The sequence below is a fragment of the Amia ocellicauda genome, chromosome 4 (genome assembly GCF_036373705.1).
Source record: "Amia ocellicauda isolate fAmiCal2 chromosome 4, fAmiCal2.hap1, whole genome shotgun sequence".
NCBI classification, from domain to species: Eukaryota; Metazoa; Chordata; class Actinopteri; order Amiiformes; family Amiidae; genus Amia; species Amia ocellicauda.
Genome location: NC_089853.1, coordinates 216,499 through 237,044, shown reverse-complemented (window position 1 = coordinate 237,044; position 20,546 = coordinate 216,499). Strand labels below are relative to the sequence as shown.

Sequence of the window (20,546 nt, the reverse complement as noted above, 5' to 3'; positions counted from 1 at the left end):
GGGTGTCATCTGTGATCATGATCTATCATTTGAATCACACATTCAGAATGTGTCGAGATCTTCATTCCTACAGCTTAGAAACATTGCTAGACTGAGACAATTCCTCTCATTACAGGACACTGAGAAACTGATACACACATTTGTGACATCTAGATTGGATTACATTAATGCCATTCTGTCAGGCAGCACAAACAGAGCTATTTCTGCACTTCAGTCCAAAATGCTGCTGCAGGAATCCTAACAAAAACAAAAAAACATGAACACATCACTCCAGTATTGGCTTCTCTTCACTGGCTGCCAGTGCACTACAGGATAGACTTTAAAGTGCTCTTATTAACATTAAAGGGACTGGCACCTCCCTACCTAAAAGATCTCCTTATCGAATACACTCCAGGTCGGCCATTGAGATCACAGGAAGCCGGTTACTTAGTGCTCCCTATAATACACAAGAAAACCACAGGTGGTCAAGCATTCAGTTATAGGGCCCCGAAGCTGTGGAACGATCTTCCAGCCAATGTAAGAGATGCCCCCTCTGTCTTAGCCTTTAAATCACGGCTGAAGACTCATCTGTTTAGTCTGTTTTTCTAGCCCATAGTGCCGCCGGTGTGCCATGGACATGCGATGCACAACTGTCTTTGGAAATGTCCTGCATACTGTCCTGACCAGTATCTGAGCACGACTGCCCTCCTCTGAGGGTCCAACAAGGCACCTCGTCCCCCACCATGGAAGTCTGCGGAGGCACAATCCATCCCAGAGGAACCCAACCACGAAGGGTCAACGGGGCATCCAGACCCAAGGTCTGACGAGCCATCGCAACCCAAAGCCTGTTGATGATCCAAACCCTCCACCCCCGATGGCCAGCGAGAGGCCTCCTCCAGAGGGAAGAGCACAGCCAGCAGCACCGATAAAGAACTTCCTGATCTCCTTGCTGCTGTAATAACTATACTGCCTGGAGGGGAGGCAGCCATTAGGCCTCGGCCTTAAGCCGTGGACCGCCAGAGATTCATTTTCTCCTACATGCCATCCATAGGAGTTTTATATTTTTCTCTCCTCTGTGCCTAAATGGTTTATTTACTTAAATGTTCACTCACTTTATTCTAGATCATGTAAAATGTTTACAGGTCTATATTTGATTTTATTGTATTTATGTTTTTTATTTTGCTATACATTTGTTGTATGTTTACCAGTCTGTAAAGCGCTCTCTGGCTACCCTGCAAAGGGCGCTATACAAATAAAAATTGATTGATTGATTGATTGTTCGTTTTCCAAGATACCTCAATTGTTGCCCTTTATCTGTTTCACTTCCTCCTTTATTGACCGCTTGCTGTAGTGTTGAAAAAAGCTCTTTGCATTGGTTTTAGCTCCAAGAGCTATGTTTCTTTCTATTTCCCTCTTTGCTTTCCTGATCCCTTTCTTAAGATCTCTTTGCAGCTCAACATATTCTATGTATTTTGTCTCGTCTCCGTCCCTTTTGTATGCGCTATACAACATTTTCTTTCTCTTTATATTTTTTTGCATACCTCTATTAAACCATTTTGGCCAGTGTTTTTTGGTCCTCGGTTTGCTACGTTTTGGTACAAATTTCTCCTGAGCCTCAAGTAGTATATTCTTAAAATATACCCATCCATTTTCAACTGACTCTGTATCTAGTGTGCTCCAGTCTACCTCTTCTAAGTGCCACCTCATACCTTAAGGTTTGCTTTTCTAAAATTGTAGACCATTGTTTTAGACTTGGACCTTGTTTTTTGAAAGAATGCCTCAAAGCTAACCATATTGTGATCACAATTTGCCATTGGTTCTCTAACTAGTGTCCCCCTGACTCTATCTTGGTCATTTGAAAAGATCAAGTCAATAAATGCGCTCTCTCTGGTTGGTTCCCTGACAAATTGAGTTAGAAAGCAGTCATTTACCATCTCAACCATTTCTATTTCTGTTTCTGTAGTCCCCACTGGGCTTTCCCAGTCTACGTTTGGGGAATTTAAATCCCCCATTATAACAGCCACATCCTTGCTACATGCAGTCCTGATTACACTGTACAATGCAGCATCTTTCTGAATATCTGAGTTGGGTGGCCTGTAACACACTCCTACCGCTAATCCTCCAGATCTCTTGTTCAAAAGTTTCACCCACAAAGATTCTGTTCCGTTACTGGGATCTAATACGAGTTCTTCTGCCTCAATGTCATTTTTCACATATAATGCTACCCCACCCCCTCTTCGATTTTGCCTGTGTCTCCTAAACTGCGTGTATCCTTCCAACTTGTATTCATCCCCATCATTTTCCTTAAGCCATGTTTCTGTCACTCCTACAACATCATAGTCACACGCCAGCACTGTGGCTTCCAAGTCTAACATCTTGTTCCTTATACTCCTGGCATTGAGGTACAAACATTTCAGGACTTTCCTACTAGCAGTTTCCCTTGGTTTTCTTTCCTTAGAGGAACATCTCCCATTGTCAGAGCTCCCTGCCCCCCTGGTTCCTAGTTTAAATGATTCTCAATTTCACTGCACATACGCTCTCCCAATGCATTAGTCCCCCTTCTGTTTAGATGTAGACCGTCCGGTTTGTACAGGTCCCATCTATCCCAGAAGAAAGACCAATGCTCCATAAACCTAAAACCCTCTTCCCTACACCAAGCTTTCAACCATGTGTTAAACTTTCTAATCTCTGTCTGTCTCCCTGGCCTGGCACGTGGTACCGGAAGTATTTCAGAGAAAACTACCATGGAGGTTCTGCTCTTTAGTTTTGTTCCTAACTCTTTAAATTTGTCTTGCAGAAACTCTGTTCTACCTTTTCCTTTGTCAAAACTATGAATTAAGCCAGAACTATGATGATGATGATGATGCCGAAGTTAGGTAGGTATGTAGCCTAATGTTAGCGCATATTTATGTATTTATGTATGTATTCAATCTCGTTGTACTCAGTGGTAGGAACAACCGCATTGTGGTTGAAAGTGAAAACATTATCCATGTGATATTTTTCCACCAGATTATTCTATAATCTAGAACCGTGTCATGCCGATAACGAGCACTTCCACAATAATGATGTCCACTTGGCTGTGCAGCTTAATATCGCACTATGACCCTGTTATGTATGATCACTTACAACATGTCAAACTAAGTTAAAAAAAAAAGGGAGGAATGCAAGCTCATTATCTATTTTCTCAACCAGCCATGACGGTTGTGAAGGGAGACATTCAGCAACTCACAATCACAATTATAAAACAATGATCTTCAATCCAAAAGTGTAGAATTGAGAACAAGGGCAGTGATGTTCAGACTGTACAATGCACTAGTTAGAGCTCATCTGGATACTGTGGACAGTTCTGGACTCCACACTTCAAGAAAGATATCGCTGCTCTAGAGGCAGTTCAGAGGAGAGCAACCAGACTTATTCCAGGTCTGAAGGGAAAGTCCTACTGAGAGACTGAGGAACTGAACCTTTTCACCCTGGAACAGAGGAGACTACGTGGGGACTTGATCCAAGTCTTCAAAATCATGAAAGGCATCGACCACATCAAACCAGAGGAGCTTTTCCAGATCAGCAGGGACACACGCACCCGGGGACACAAATGGAAATTGGGCTTCAAGGCATTCAAGACAGAAAACAGGAGACACTTCTTCACACAGAGAGGTGTCACAATCTGAACAAACTCCCCAGCGATGTGGCTGAAGAGACAATTTGGGAACATTCAAAAACAGACTGGATAGGATCCTTGATCACTTAGTTATTAATGGACACCAAACGAGCACGATGGGGCGAATGGCCTCCTGTCGATTGGACACTTTCTTATGTTCTTATGAATACTGTACAATACTCACCACAATTCATATTGAACAACACACAACAGTAGTGTGCAGTTCATGCTCGGCTGTATTGCTTGTCCAGGGCGCTCTCAGCTGCGCAGTGGAGACGCTCCGCCCCGCGTCCGCAGAGGCGCTGCGTGAAGGACGCGTGTCGGGGGCGGGCCGGACAGACAGACAGACAGACAGACGCACCGCGGCGGACGGTAACTGTCGGTAGGGGCGGGTTGTCGCCTCTCTCTCTCTTTTTCTTTCACTTTCTGTCTCTTCTGCACCGTTTTCCTGAGAAGAGGGAGCGAGCGCACTTCGACAACTTTTTCGTTTCCTACGCGATGGTAGTTAACTTTCCCAGAGAGTCTCTCTCTCCGTGTGGGTGTGTCGTGCCGCTTTACTTCTCTGTTTCAGTTCTGACCGGTGGGCTCATTTCAGGGTTTAAGGGGTTTAGGGTTCAGAGTGTATCAAACTATCAACTATGTGTGTGTGTGTGTGTGTGTGTGAGAGTGAGAGAGAGAGAGAGGGAGAGGGAGAGCAGTGTGTGTGAGAGAGAGAGCAGTCACTAGCAAGATGAGCTGCTGAAAAATATAGTTATATGTGTGTTATTTCTTGGTGAAATTGTTTTTTTATTTAGAAATAAGCAAAACCAGAGATCAATATATGGAATGATATTGAAAACCATATATAAATCAAGTAAATAATAAGAAACATAAATTCAATCTGAAAGGGAAGTGGCAGTTGACTTTTAAAACTCCAGTGACAGTTGGAATCCGAGTTTCAAAAGTGAAACAATGTCTCAGAAGAGTGTGGTTGCCATGGAGATCGAGTACCCTGCCGAGTGCGGCAGTGCAAAGGCCAGGAAGCAGCACAAGGTCAGCGTGCTGGAGACAAACCCTGACAGCCTGTACTGCGACAGCAGCCTCATAGAGGACAAGAGGGTCCGGAGGAACCTGATCTTCCACACGCCACACAGGCACGCCTGGCACATGGCTCTCTGCAAGAGGTACCGCAAGAGAGGCATCGGCGGAGGCAGGCAGATCAACGTGCTGGAGGGCGCGGACTGGACTGCACCGGGACTGTGCTAGTCCAGGGGAGCGAGGCCGGCCTGGACGTCTTCGAAGCAGCGTTCCCCCAGCTGAAGGATGAGGCGGAGAAACAAAGAGCACACCAGGCTGACACCAACGCTGAGGACTCGGACCCCGAACACACCACCCCAGACGAAAACGATGTCCCCGCACCAGAGAACAGGACCCCCCTGCCGACCTCTCATCCCCCAGCTATATCCAGCCCATTCGGGAGAGCCAGGCCCTGCTGGAGCTGGAATTTAACTAGTTCCGGGAGCTCGTGCTGACCCGCCTCCCCGAGGCTGGCCTTGCCCAGCAGCTGCGAGACGAGGTGAGCCAGCTGAAGAAGGAGAGCCGGGTGACCATCAACGAGCTGCTGTCCGAGGTCAGAGAGCTGCAGCAGGACAACCACCAGGCCCTGAGGACACAGCTGGCCGGACTGAAGGAGGAGGCCCAGCGCAGGGAGAAGAGCCTCACAAGGGAACTGCAAGGCCTGAGGGAGCAGCTCCGAAGACACAGCGCAGCCACCACCCAGACACACACTGACACTCACACCACCTCTAACACACACACTGACTCTCCCACCACCCCCACCACACAGGCGCAACCCCCCACACACACACTGACAACCCCCCCACACAGACAGAAACTCCCCCCCACACACTCGCACACACTGACACCCCCACTGCTCCCCCCACAGTCGGCGACACACAGCCCCCTCCCAACGGGAAGCACCTGGACACACGCAGGCTGTTCCCGGGCCGTCTAGTGACCAGTGTCCGCTGCACCACCACACAGCGCTCCCTGCAGCTGCTGCGCAGAGACACGCTGGGCACCCCACGCTGCATCGTGGTGCACACTGGCACCAACGACTTGGGCTCCCTGCACCAGCATACTGCCAGAGCCGTGAGAACAGTGGCAAAGAGGGCCACACAGGAGTTCCCTAACGCCAGGGTGATTGTCTCCACACTGCTGCCCCGGGCCGATACCCCCCCACATATCATCAGTAGCATCAACGCGGAGATCGCCAGGGACTGCGCCGCTCTGCCCAACGTGCTCCTGGCTCACCATCCCGCCCTGGGCCCCTGGCACCTGCATGACAGGGTGCACCTCAACCAGGAGGGCGTCAGGATCTTTGCAAAGACCCTAAAAGATGCTGCCCTGGGCCGTGGGCCGACCAGCCCCCCCCCGCCACACCGCTGGCACAGCACACCGCAACATGAGGCCTCCCCGCTCCATGCAACATGCAACATGCAACACCCAACTGGCCCCATCCAAGAGGCACCGCCTGGGCTCCTGTTACCCACACCCCCGCCAACAGGTCGCCCACCGCCAGGCACCCTCCCACCAGGCTCAGCGCCCCACAGCAGCAGCTCAGCTACGCTGCAGCCCTGGCCCAACCGCCCCCCCCAAGCGAGCTGGGCGAGATCAAGCAGCTGCTCGGCCTCCTCTGCTCCAGGCTGCTGCACTGAGCCACAGCACCAGGGCTGAGCGCCGCTGGAGAGGGAACACCTGGGACAGGAGGTAATATTAGATAATTAGACAATGAGAGATGATAACAAATCTACTATTGAACTGTATAATTCTGTTTGTAATCATTTAATAATTGCTATAAAGTTGTTAAAAATGCTAGTTTATTTTAATTTTTTCATATTTTTTGTAATTTCACCAAGAATGACGCACATGTGATATGTTTTGAAAATGGCTTCGTTTACTATCAGCTGCTGGAATATACAGGGCCTGTGCTCCTCGACCTTCGGGCCCAAGAGCACAGCCCCAGATTTCATCAAGAACATTGAACGCTGTGACATTATGATTCTGCTGGAGACGTGGTGTCAGGGGGACGTGCCCACCCACTGCCCCTCAGGCTACAGGGAGCTCATAGTGCCTTCCCTGAAGCGCAGCTCCACGCGGCGCGGCAGGGACTCCGGGGGATCATAGTGTGGTACAGGGGGGCCCTCGGCAGTCACATCAGGCCTGAGCGACAGTGATCTATACCTGTGTGCAGTGTACACCCCTCCCTTAGAATCCCCATATTATAATGAGGATTTCTACAACACCCTCCACAGAGAGATCGGCCATTTCCAGGCCCAGGGGAACGTGCTGCTCTGTGGGGATTTCAATGCTCAGACAGGCACCAAGCCCGACTGCATCAGCACACAGGGAAACAGCCATGTGTTCGGCCAGGCCCCTCTGTACCTCAACCCCACCACACTGCAGAGGAACAACCCCAACTGTGCTGTCAAGAAGAACAGCCAAGAGTTAGTGCATCTCTACCAAGCCTTGGGCCTGTACATCCTTAATGGCAGGATCAGATGGGACTCTTTAGGGAGGTTCACGTATTGCTGAGATTTACGCTTAAGGTACTGCGAGACACTAAAGCACTACAAACACACTATCAGACAGAAAAAACTACAACACACCAACAGAACCCTTTTAGACATAGAAAACTCTATCAATCAGAACCAGTTCTGGGAAATGTGGAATAATCTAAGCACAGCAGAAAAACAAGAGCCACCACTTCAAAACGGAACAATATGGAAAAAATAAATATGAAAATATGAAAAAAATATTTTGCAGATCTCTATACAGAAATCCAAGAACAAGATCTAACTCAAGATCAAAACCAAATTAATAGAAAACTTAAACTCTTAGAACAATCAATTAAAGACAACCAAAACACAATTGACTTTCCAATTTCCCTGCAAGAGCTAATTGGCAAACTCCAGACACTCAAACCCTAGAAGGCTAGTGGACCGGACAGCATCAGCCCTGAGATGCTCAAACACAGCAGCCCAGAGCTGCAGGAAGCTGTGCTTAAATTATTCAGCCTAGTTCTGCATTCAGGCTGCTTCCCTGACATCTGGAGCCAGGGGCTGATCACCCAATATACAAGAGTGGAGACAAATTTGACCCCAACAACTACCGGGGCATCTGTGTGAGCAGTAACCTGGGGAAGGTGTTCTGTAGTATCATTAACGCCCGGATACTGGCCTTCCTTACCGAGCACAGTGTCCTGAGTAAGAGTCAGATTGGCTTCCTACCAAAACACCGCACAACCGATCATATTTACACCTTACACACCCTCATAGACACACATGTAAAACAAAAAAGCAATGGAAAAATATTTCCCTGTTTCATTGACTTCAAAAAAGCTTTTGATTCCATTTGGCATGAAGGACTATATTATAGATTACTTCAAAGTGGTGTAGGGGGTAAAGTTTATGATGTAATAAAATCAATGTACACAGAAAACAAGTGCGGAATAAGGATTGGCTACAAAAGGACAGAATTCTTCACTCAGGGGCGCGGGGTGAGACAGGGCTGCAGTCTGAGTCCAACACTGTTCAACATCTATATCGATGAGTTGGCCACGGTGTTGGAGCAGTCTGCAGCCCCTGGCCTCACCCTATACGATGAGGAGATCAAATTCCTGCTCTACGCAGATGACCTGGTGCTTCTGTCGCCCACAGAGCAGGGGCTTCAGCAGCAGCTGGCACTGCTAGAGCAGTACTGCCAGACCTGGGCCCTGGCAGGAAACATGAAAAAGACCAAAATAATGATCTTCCAAAAAAAGCCCAGATGTCAGGAGAGCAGATACGGCTTCACTCTAGACAACACCGCCCTAGAACACACCCTGAGCTATGACTACCTCGGACTGAAGATCAGTGCGTCAGGGAGCTTTGTCCTGGCAGCACTAAAAGAGAAAGCACGAAGAGCTTTCTATGCCATCAAAAGTAAATTATATATAATAAACATCCCCATTAGAATCTGGACCAAGATCTTCGACAGTGTCATTCAGCCCATTGTGCTGTACGACAGTGAGATATGGGCTCCACTCAGTGAGCAGGACTACACTAAATGGGACAAACACCCAACAGAGACCCTGCATGCAGAGTTCTGCAAAAACATCCTACAGGTGCAGAGAAACACCCCCAATCTTGCTTGCAGGGCCGAACTACCCACTGCTCATCCCCATCCAGAAGAGAGCACTGAAATTCTGGATGCATCTCCAGACCAGTCCCCCAGAGTCACTGCAACACAAGGCCCTGAGAGCCCAAGAGCTGAGCACAAGAAAGAGCCCTCTCAGTCAGCTGGCCCTGAGGCTCACTGCCCCTAACCCCACTAACAACTTACTGAACAAACTAAAACCTCCTCTCTGGAACATTGGGACACAGAAACTAAATCCCAAAGTAAACTAGATTGCTGTCAGGCCCTAAACAGAGAATACACCCTGGCAGAGTATCTCTTCACTGTCAGAGATACGAAGCAGAGACAGATCCTGACCAAGTACAGGCTCAGTGACCACAGCCTGGCCATAGAGATGGGTGACAGAGTGCGAGCAGTGTGAGTGTGTAAGAGTGAGAGAGCAGTGTGTGTAAGAGTGAGAGAGCAGTGTGTGTGAGTGAGTGTGTAAGAGTGAGAGAGAAGTGTGAGTGTGTAAGAGTGAGAGAGCAGTGTGTGTGAGTGAGTGTGTAAGAGTGAGAGCAGTGTGTGTGAGAGAGCAGCGTGAGTGAGTGTGCGTGTGTGAGTGTGTAAGTGAGAGAGCAGTGTGTGTGTGTGAGTCTGTAAGAGAGAGCAGTGTGTGTGAGTGTGTAAGAGTGAGAGAGCAGTGTGTGTGTGTAAGAGTGAGAGAGCAGTGTGTGAGTGTGTAAGAGTGAGAGAGCAGTGTGCGCACTGTGGATGTGGAGCTGGGTTTCTCTGTAGTAATGGACAGGGGTTAAGAAGTATGGTTTGGTGCTTCCTCCTTCTCATCTTTTTCTCTCGTCAGTGTTTCTGCAGACGATGAGTGACCAGACCCGCGCCATGACCTCTGACCCCGACGACGACGACCCCTACCTGTTCTCCTCCCCCGTGCTGCCCTCTGACCCCCGCTTCCTGGCCACAGTCGCCAATGGCTACGTGGGCACGGCGGTGTTCAGTGACATCATGCATGTGGGTGGAGTTTACAGTGGGACGGGGGGGCACTGTCACCGTGCTGACGTGCCCTGTCCGCTGGGGGTGCAGCTACAGCTGGGAGGGGCAGAGAGGCAGGAGCTTAAACACTGCTACACCCTGGACACCCGCAGAGGTACCCCATCACCGAACACAGTCGCTCCCTCCCCTTTCAGTCTCTCTCCACCTCTCCTTCACCCCTCCTCCCTCTCCTGTCTATCCATTTGTGTCTCTGAGGTGTGTTCAGTGCCAGTGTGTTCAGTGTCACTGTGTCTCTGGGCAGGTGTGTTCAGTGTCACTATGTCTCTGTGCAGGTGTGTTTGGTGCCCTTGTGTTCAGTGTCACTGTGTCTCTGTGCAGGTGTGTTCAGTGCCAGTGTGTTCAGTGTCACTGTGTCTCTGTGCAGGTGTGTTCAGTGCCAGTGTGCTCAGTGACACTGTCAGTGTGTCTCAGTCTATCTTCGCGCACCGGGCACTCCCTCACCTGCTTGCCATGGAGATATGCATGGAGCGTCAGCTGACCTCCGGAGAACCAATCACAGTGCAGCTCCTCAGCTCTTTCAAGCCTCAAAGCGATGATATCATCTTCCAGCCAGCGCCTGATTACAGGGGGGGGCGGTGAGAGACCGACTGACACAATGACTGATCCACTCACACACAAACTCACACACACACTCTCTCTCTGACACTGTGTGTCTTTGTCAGGCATATCTTCGGACAGACTATAACCCCAGAGCTGTGTGGAGACCCCCGTCCCAGCATACACCTGCTGTGGACCCCCGTGCCCCCCAGCCTTATGCTGCAGGCTGGCCAGAGCAAGGCATGCTGGGTGTTCCTGGTGGCTGTGGCGGACAGTGCTGAGCATGCTCAGAACACCTACTCCCTCGGTCTGGACTTGATTGACTCAGGGGACCTGGGCCCCTCCCACCACAGGGTGTGGGCGGAGCTCTGGGCAGGAAGTGCAGTGGAGTTGTCAGGCCCCGCCCCCCTGAGGAGAGCTGTGATTGGCTGCCTGTACTACCTGCTCAGTGCCTTCCTGCCCCTTCATGATACGCACTTCCAGTTCGGAGGGGTGAGCCCTGGGGGGCTGTCCAATGGGAGGAGAGGGCAGGACTACTGGGGTCATGTGTTCTGGGACCAGGTGAGCTGATTGGCTGTGTGAGCATCCGAGTCGCTCTTTAACTGAAACGGAAGCTTCATTAAAGTAGTTAATTGGGTCGATAATCCAGCTGAGCTGTGTGTCTCTCTCTCTCTCAGGACTCGTGGGTGTACCCCGCCGTGTGTCTGTTCTACCCTGAGCTGGGCCGGCAGGTGCTGCAATACCGGATCAGAACCCTGAGGGGGGCCAAGCACAACGCTCAGGAGCAGGGCTATGAGGTCAGGGGTCAGAGGTCACGGTGTCCAAGGAGGGAGGTGTGGTGTGATGTGATGTGATGTGATGTGATGTGATGTGATGTGATGTGTTGTGTGTCAGGGTGTGAAGTTCCCATGGGAGAGCGCCGTGTCAGGGAGGGAGGTGTGTACAGAGCCGGTGTACGGCCTGCAGGAGATCCACATCAATGGAGACGTCAGCCTGGCCTTCAGACAGTACCTGCACCTCACACAGGTACACACTGCCCTCGAAACACTTACCTGCACCTCACACAGGTACACACTGTCCTCGACACACACCTGCACCTCACACAGGTACACACTGCCCTCGACACACACACCTGCACCTCACACAGGTACACACTGTCCTCGACACACACACACACACACACACACACACACCTGCACCTCACACAGGTACACACTGCCCTCGACACACACACCTGCACCTCACACAGGTACACACTGTCCTCGACACACACACACACCTGCACCTCACACAGGTACACACTGTCCTCGACACACACACACCTGCACCTCACACAGGTACACACTGTCCTCGACACACACACACACCTGCACCTCACACAGGTACACACTGTCCTCAACACACACCTGCACTCACACAGGTACACACTGCCCTCGACACACACACCTGCACCTCACACAGGTACACACTGTCCTCGACACACACACACACCTGCACCTCACACAGGTACACACTGTCCTCGACACACACACACACCTGCACCTCACACAGGTACACACTGTCCTCGACACACACCTGCACTCACACAGGTACACACTGCCCTCGACACACACACCTGCACCTCACACAGGTACACACTGTCCTCGACACACACACACACACACACACACACACACCTGCACCTCACACAGGTACACACTGTCCTCGACACACACACACACCTGCACCTCACACAGGTACACACTGTCCTCGACACACACCTGCACCTCACACAGGTACACACTGTCCTCGACACACACACACCTGCACCTCACACAGGTACACACTGTCCTCGACACACACACACACCTGCACCTCACACAGGTACACACTGTCCTCGACACACACCTGCACCTTATGCAGGTACACACTGTCCTCGACACACACACCTATCTCTGTACACTGTCTGTCTCCCTGTCTTCACTCACTCAGGTACAGGCTCAGTGACCACAGCCTGGCCATAGAGATGGGTGACAGAGTGAGAGCAGTGTGAGTGTGTAAGAGTGAGAGAGCAGTGTGAGTGAGTGTGCGTGAGTGTGTAAGAGTGAGAGAGCAGTGTGAGTGAGTGTGCGTGTGTGTGAGTGTGTAAGAGTGAGAGAGCAGTGTGTGTGTGTGAGTGAGTGTGTAAGAGTGAGAGAGCAGTGTGTGTGTGTGTGTGTGTGTGTGTGAGTGAGTGTGTAAGAGTGAGAGAGCAGTGTGTGTGAGTGAGTGTGTAAGAGTGAGAGAGCAGTGTGTGTCTGTCCTCGACACACACACACACCTGCACCTCACACAGGTACACACTGTCCTCGACACACACCTGCACCTCACACAGGTACACACTGTCCTCGACACACACCTGCACCTCATGCAGGTACACACTGTCCTCGACACACACACCTGTATCTGTACACTGTCTGTCACCCTGTCTTCACTCACTCAGGTAAACACACCTGGATATATACGTACCTGTGCACCTGTATCTCACGGCTATGCGCTGCTCTCTCCTGCTGATCTCTCTCTCTTTTCCTTTCTCCCTCTCTTTGTCTTCCCAGCTCTCTCTCTGTCTCGCTCTCTCTCTTTTTTTCCTTTCTCCCTCTTTGTCTTTCCAGCTCTCTCTCTCTCTCTCTTTTCCTTTCTCCCTCTCCATCCTGTCCTGAGAACAACATGCCGATCTCTCCCTCGCTCCCTATCTGTGCTGTAGGATCTGTCCCTGTTCACAGAGGGGGGGGGCTGGGAGGTGGTGAGGGGCGTGGCTGAGTACTGGGCCTCCAGAGTCACCTGGAGCCAAGAGGAGCAGAGCTACCACCTCACAGGTACACTGTGCTCTGTGCTGTATCTCACGGTGCTCTGTGCTGTACCTCACTGTGCTGTATCTCCCTGTGCTCTGTCCAGGAGTGATGCCCCCTGATGAGTACCAGCGCAATGTGGACAACTCAGTGTACACCAACACTGTGGCCCAGCTCAGGTGAGAGAGAGAGATCAGGTGTGTTCACATGGCCATTTCTGTCCCAGATCAGACGCATGGGTACCAGTCCCAGCATGCACCGTGGAGCAGATGAGAGACGCTTCCCTTCGGCGTGTATTATAAATACAGTAGTGTTAAAACTAACACTAAATGTGTTATTTAATGTAGCAAAAATATATAATTGTATTTTATTGTTAATGCGTCGGTTGTGAAACAATATGCAAGAGTTTAATTGGTGGAATATTTCGTAAAGAGGTGAAGACCGGTGTGGTAGAGCGCTGTGTCTGCAGGACTTGTGTGATGTGTGTGTAATGCAGTGTGGGCTCAGTGCTGCTGAGCGGTGACCCGGGTCACATGACCATGCAGCTGCGACACCACTGAGCAACATCGCATGTACCGACGCATTCGTGTGCGTGTGTCTCTTCAGCTCCCTCTCCCTCTGCCCCTCAGTCTGCAGTTTGCTGTCGACCTGGCTGCAGTGCTGCAGGTCCCGCACCCCTCACAGTGGCAGGAAATCGCTGACAAGATCAAGATCCCCTTCGACCCGGAAGTGAAATACCACCCTGAGTTCGACGGCTACACAGCAGGCAGGACACGCACTGCCTCCTCTTCTGTCCGTACTCCCCTCTCACAACAATTACAGGTTGTCTTGCATCCATTTAATGTAATGAACAACAACTCTCTCTCTCTATCCCTCTCCCCCCCCCTCTCTCTCTCTCTCTCTCTCTCTCTCTCCAGGCTCTCCAGTAAAGCAGGCCGATGCTGTGATGTTGGGGTTCCCTCTGGAGTTCCCCATGACCCCTGAGGTCAGGAGGCATGACCTGGAAATGTATGAGCCTGTGACTGACCCCGAGGGCCCTGCTATGACCTGGGTGAGACTGCACAGCGCTACACAACACTGTAGAGCACTATACAACACTGTGCATCACTATACAACACTGCAGAGTGCTATACAACACTGCACAACACTGTAGAGTGCTATACAACACTGTGCATCACTATACAACACTGCAGAGTGCTATACAACACTGCACAGCACTATACAACACTGCACAACACTGTAGAGTGCTATACAACACTGTGCATCACTATACAACACTGCAGAGTGCTATACAACACTGCACAGCACTATACAACACTGTACAGCGCTATACAACACTGCACACACGATACAACACTGCACAACACTATACAACACTGTAGAGTGCTATACAACACTACACAGCACTATACAACACTGTAGAGTGCTATACAACACTACACAGCACTATACAACACTGTAGAGCGCTATACAACACTGCACAGCACTGTAGAGTGCTATACAACACTGCACAACACTGTATAGCGCTATACAACACTGCACAACACTTTGCAACACTGTAGAGTGCTATACAACACTACACAGCACTATACAACACTGTAGAGTGCTATACAACACTACACAGCACTATACAACACTGTAGAGCGCTATACAACACTGCACAGCACTGTAGAGTGCTATACAACACTGCACAACACTGTATAGCGCTATACAACACTGCACAACACTTTGCAACACTGTAGAGTGCTATACAACACTGCACAACACTATACAACACTGTAGAGCGCTATACAACACTGCACAGCACTATACAACACTGTAGAGCGCTATACAACACTGCACAACACTGTAGAGTGCTATACAACACTGCACATCACTATACAACACTGCACAACACTATGCAACACTACACAACACTGTAGAGCACTATACAACACTACACAGTGCTATACAACACTGCACAACACTATAAACACTGCAGAGCGCTATACAACACTGCACATCACTATACAACACTGCACAACACTATACAACACTGTAGAGTGCCATACAACACTGTAGAGTCCTATACAACACTGCACAACACTGCACAGCACTATACAACACTGCACAGCACTATACAACTACACAACACTGTAGAGTGCCATACAACACTGTAGAGTCCTATACAACACTGCACAGCACTATACAACACTGCAGAGCGCTATACAACACTGCACAACACTATACAACACTACACAACACTGCAGAGCACTATACAACACTGTACAGCGCTATACAACACTGCACAACACTGTAGAGTGCTATACAACACTGTGCATCACTATACAACACTGTGCATCACTATACAACACTGCAGAGTGCTATACAACACTGCACAGCACTATACAACACTGTACAGCACTCACTATACAACACTGCACACACGATACAACACTGCACAACACTATACAACACTGTAGAGTGCTATACAACACTACACAGCACTATACAACACTGTAGAGTGCTATACAACACTACACAGCACTATACAACACTGTAGAGCGCTATACAACACTGCACAACACTGTATAGCGCTATACAACACTGCACAACACTTTGCAACATGTAGAGTGCTATACAACACTGCACAACACTATACAACACTGTAGAGCACTATACAACACTGCACAACACTATACAACACTGTAGAGCACTATACAACACTGCAGAGCGCTATACAACAATGCACACACTATACAACACTGTAGAGTGCTATACAACACTGTAGAGTGCTATACAACACTGCACAGCACTGCACAACACTGTAGAGTGCTATACAACACTGCACAGCACTATACAACACTGTAGAGCACTATACAACACTGCACAACACTGTAGAGTGCCATACAACACTGCACAGCACTATACAACACTGTAGAGCGCTATACAACACTGCACAACACTGTAGAGTGCTATACAACACTGCACATCACTATACAACACTGCACAACACTATGCAACACTACACAACACTGTAGAGCACTATACAACACTACACAGTGCTATACAACACTGCACAACACTATAAACACTGCAGAGCGCTATACAACACTGCACATCACTATACAACACTGCACAACACTATACAACACTGTAGAGTGCCATACAACACTGTAGAGTCCTATACAACACTGCACAACACTGCACAGCACTATACAACACTGCACAGCACTATACAACCACACAACACTGTAGAGTGCCATACAACACTGTACAGCGCTATACAACACTGCACACACGATACAACACTGCACAACACTATACAACACTGTAGAGTGCTATACAACACTACACAGCACTATACAACACTGTAGAGTGCTATACAACACTACACAGCACTATACAACACTGTAGAGCGCTATACAACACTGCACAGCACTGTAGAGTGCTATACAACACTGCACAACACTGTATAGCGCTATACAACACTGCACAACACTTTGCAACACCGTAGAGTGCTATACAACACTGCACAACACTATACAACACTGTAGAGCACTATACAACACTGCACAACACTATACAACACTGTAGAGCGCTATACAACACTGCACAGCACTATACAACACTGTAGAGCGCTATACAACACTGCACAACACTGTAGAGTGCTATACAACACTGCACATCACTATACAACACTGCACAACACTATGCAACACTACACAACACTGTAGAGCACTATACAACACTACACAGTGCTATACAACACTGCACAACACTATAAACACTGCAGAGCGCTATACAACACTGCACATCACTATACAACACTGCACAACACTATACAACACTGTAGAGTGCCATACAACACTGTAGAGTCCTATACAACACTGCACAACACTGCACAGCACTATACAACACTGCACAGCACTATACAACTACACAACACTGTAGAGTGCCATACAACACTGTAGAGTCCTATACAACACTGCACAGCACTATACAACACTGCAGAGCGCTATACAACACTGCACAACACTATACAACACTACACAACACTATACAACACTGCAGAGCACTATACAACACTGTACAGCGCTATACAACACTGCACAACACTGTAGAGTGCTATACAACACTGTGCATCACTATACAACACTGTGCATCACTATACAACACTGCAGAGTGCTATACAACACTGCACAGCACTATACAACACTGTACAGCGCTATACAACACTGCACACACGATACAACACTGCACAACACTATACAACACTGTAGAGTGCTATACAACACTACACAGCACTATACAACACTGTAGAGTGCTATACAACACTACACAGCACTATACAACACTGTAGAGCGCTATACAACACTGCACAACACTGTATAGCGCTATACAACACTGCACAACACTTTGCAACATGTAGAGTGCTATACAACACTGCACAACACTATACAACACTGTAGAGCACTATACAACACTGCAGAGCGCTATACAACAATGCACACACTATACAACACTGTAGAGTGCTATACAACACTGCACAGCACTGCACAACACTGTAGAGTGCTATACAACACTGCACAGCACTATACAACACTGTAGAGCACTATACAACACTGCACAACACTGTAGAGTGCCATACAACACTGCACAGCACTATACAACACTGTAGAGCGCTATACAACACTGCACAACACTGTAGAGTGCTATACAACACTGCACATCACTATACAACACTGCACAACACTATGCAACACTACACAACACTGTAGAGCACTATACAACACTACACAGTGCTATACAACACTGCACAACACTATAAACACTGCAGAGCGCTATACAACACTGCACATCACTATACAACACTGCACAACACTATACAACACTGTAGAGTGCCATACAACACTGTAGAGTCCTATACAACACTGCACAACACTGCACAGCACTATACAACACTGCACAGCACTATACAACCACACAACACTGTAGAGTGCCATACAACACTGTAGAGTCCTATACAACACTGCACAACACTACACAACACTATACAACACTGCAGAGCGCTATACAACACTGCACATCACTATACAACACTGCACAACACTATACAACACTGTAGGGTGCTATACAACACTGCACAGCACTATACAACACTGCACAGCACTATACAACACTGCACAGCACTATACAACTACACAACACTGTAGAGTGCCATACAACACTGTAGAGTCCTATACAACACTGCACAACACTGCACAGCACTATACAACACTGCACAACACTATACAAAACTACACAACACTATACAACACTGCAGAGCGCTATACAACACTGCACAACACTATACAACACTGCAGAGCGCTATACAACACTGTGCATCACTATACAACACTGCAGAGTGCTATACAACACTGTAGAGCGCTATATAACACTGCACACACTATACAACACTGTAGAGCGCTATACAACACTACACAGCACTATACAACACTGTAGAGTGCTATAGAACACTATACAACACTGTAGAGCGTTATACAACACTGCATCACTATACAACACTGCAGAGTGCTATACAACACTACACAGCACTATACAACACTGTAGAGCGCTATACAACACTGCACAACATTATACAGCACTGCACAGCACTATACAACACTGTAGAATGCTATACAGCACTGCACAGCACTATACAACACTGTAGAACGCTATACAACACTGCACAACACAGCGGGGTTGATCACCTGACATCCGTGTGTCACTGAGAGTGCCAGCTGGAGATACAGCTGCCTGTCACTGCATAACACAACAAAACACACAACACTACACAGCGCACATTGTCTCATCCAGTTCTGCTTCCTCCCTCTCTCCCTCCTCTCAGGGGGTGTTTGCAGTGGGCTGGCTGGAGCTGGGGGAAGTGTCTCGTGCTCAGGAGCAGCTGAATAAGAGCTACAGGAACATACAGGAGCCATTCCAGGTCAGAGATTAGGGGAGGGGGAGGGGGAGGAAGAGATGGCAGGGGGAAAATAGAGTCATAATTGTCCCTCTCTCTCTCTCTCAGGTGTGGAGTGAGCAGGCAGATGGGGGTGGGGCTGTAAACTTCCTGACTGGAATGGGTGGCTTCCTGCAGGCAGTGCTGTATGGATACACAGGCTTCCGGTGAGTGTGTGAGAGTGTCAGTGTCAGTGTGTGTGGGGGATTGTGACTGTGTGTTAAATTCTGTTATTCTCTCTCTCCAGTATTAAGGTGGACTGCCTGACCTTTGACCCCGTTCTCCCGAGTGACATCAGCGAGCTGCGGCTCAGAGGGGTGTGTTACCTCGGAAACAAGCTGGACTGGCGGTTCGGGGGGGGGAGCATGTCCGTGTGTGTGACGATGGTGGGGGGGTCGCAGGGGCACCTGCCACACTGGGACCTGCAGCTGAGTGTGAGCTCAGGAGAGACCTACCCCCTCGCACTGGGTAAGACTGCCCCTACACACACACTGAGCACTACACTATTGTTCTATGTAGTGCTGTGCTGTGCTGTATGCTGTTGCGCTGTGCTGCAGTGTGAGCTCTGTCCTGTTGTGCTGTGCTGCAGTGTGAGCTCTGTGCTGCAGTGTGAGCTCTGTGCTGTTGCGCTGTGCTGCAGTGTGAGCTCTGTGCTGTTGTGCTGTGCTGCAGTGTGAGCTCTGTGCTGTTGTGCTGTGCTGCAGTGTGAGCTCTGTGCTGATGCACTGTGCTGCAGTGTGAGCTCTGTCCTGTTGTGCTGTGCTGCAGTGTGAGATCTGTGCTGTTGCGCTGTGCTGCAGTGTGAGCTCTGTGCTGTTGTGCTGTGCTGCAGTGTGAGCTCTGTGCTGTTGTGCTGTGCTGCAGTGTGAGCTCTGTGCTGATGCACTGTGCTGCAGTGTGAGCTCTGTCCTGTTGTGCTGTGCTGCAGTGTGAGATCTGTGCTGTTGCGCTGTTCTGCAGTGTGAGCTCTGTGCTGTTGTGCTGTCTCTGCAGGCCGGCTGGTGCATGTTCCTATGGGGCCAGGGGAGCTGAGGAGACAGGTCTCTGGCTGCCGGCTGCTGTAGCTACGAAGTTGACCCCCACCCCCTGCTGGACCGGACCGGACCGGACCGGACTGCAATGAAGACCCGGTGTCTCCAGAACAACCTTGCTGTACATTCTAAACAATAAAAAGTTCCACTGACATTCAGCTTTGTTGCAGACGACCAGGAAGTGGCCACACAGCAGGGCTCTGGGGCTCTTGGATCACATTACAGGGCTAACCCTCAGTACAGACACAAAGGGCTGTGTTTAATTACTGTAATTGTGGTTTAATAAAAGTATAATTGTTAGCACTGATACAGATATTAAATGTATTTTGTGTTTACACTCTTTATTGTGTATT

At 49.2% G+C, this 20,546-nt stretch overlaps 1 protein-coding gene across 4 annotated transcripts; it reads left to right on the top strand.

The window, feature by feature from the left end:
* The first annotated feature begins 3,922 nt into the window (after window positions 1–3,922).
* Window positions 3,923–20,535, top strand: pgghg (protein-glucosylgalactosylhydroxylysine glucosidase). Of its 4 annotated transcripts, none has more exons than XM_066700346.1 (14): window positions 3,923–4,009; window positions 9,633–9,932; window positions 10,203–10,413; window positions 10,501–10,936; window positions 11,053–11,172; window positions 11,270–11,401; window positions 13,098–13,209; window positions 13,289–13,361; window positions 13,812–13,948; window positions 14,100–14,233; window positions 19,052–19,147; window positions 19,232–19,329; window positions 19,410–19,630; window positions 20,156–20,535. In XM_066700346.1, exons 2-14 carry the CDS (start codon window positions 9,647–9,649, stop codon window positions 20,224–20,226), a joined length of 2,127 nt encoding a protein of 708 aa, XP_066556443.1. In that variant the 5' UTR covers window positions 3,923–4,009; window positions 9,633–9,646; the 3' UTR covers window positions 20,227–20,535. The 4 variants fall into 4 exon arrangements, with proteins under 4 accessions (XP_066556443.1, XP_066556442.1, XP_066556438.1 ...); XM_066700345.1 differs by having other exon boundaries at window positions 3,942–4,019; XM_066700341.1 differs by lacking the exon at window positions 3,923–4,009 and adding an exon at window positions 4,026–4,138.
* Window positions 20,536–20,546: the final 11 nt, after the last annotated feature.

Excerpts from the sequence above, each read along its gene's own strand:
- pgghg (XM_066700346.1), top strand. The coding sequence starts at position 9,647 with ATGAGTGACCAGACCCGCGCCATGACCTCTGACCCCGACGACGACGAC. Across the intron at positions 10,414-10,500 it reads CCTGATTACAGGGGGGGGCG|GCATATCTTCGGACAGACTA; the intron begins GTGAGAGACCGA and ends TGTCTTTGTCAG. Across the intron at positions 11,402-13,097 it reads AGTACCTGCACCTCACACAG|GATCTGTCCCTGTTCACAGA; the intron begins GTACACACTGCC and ends TCTGTGCTGTAG.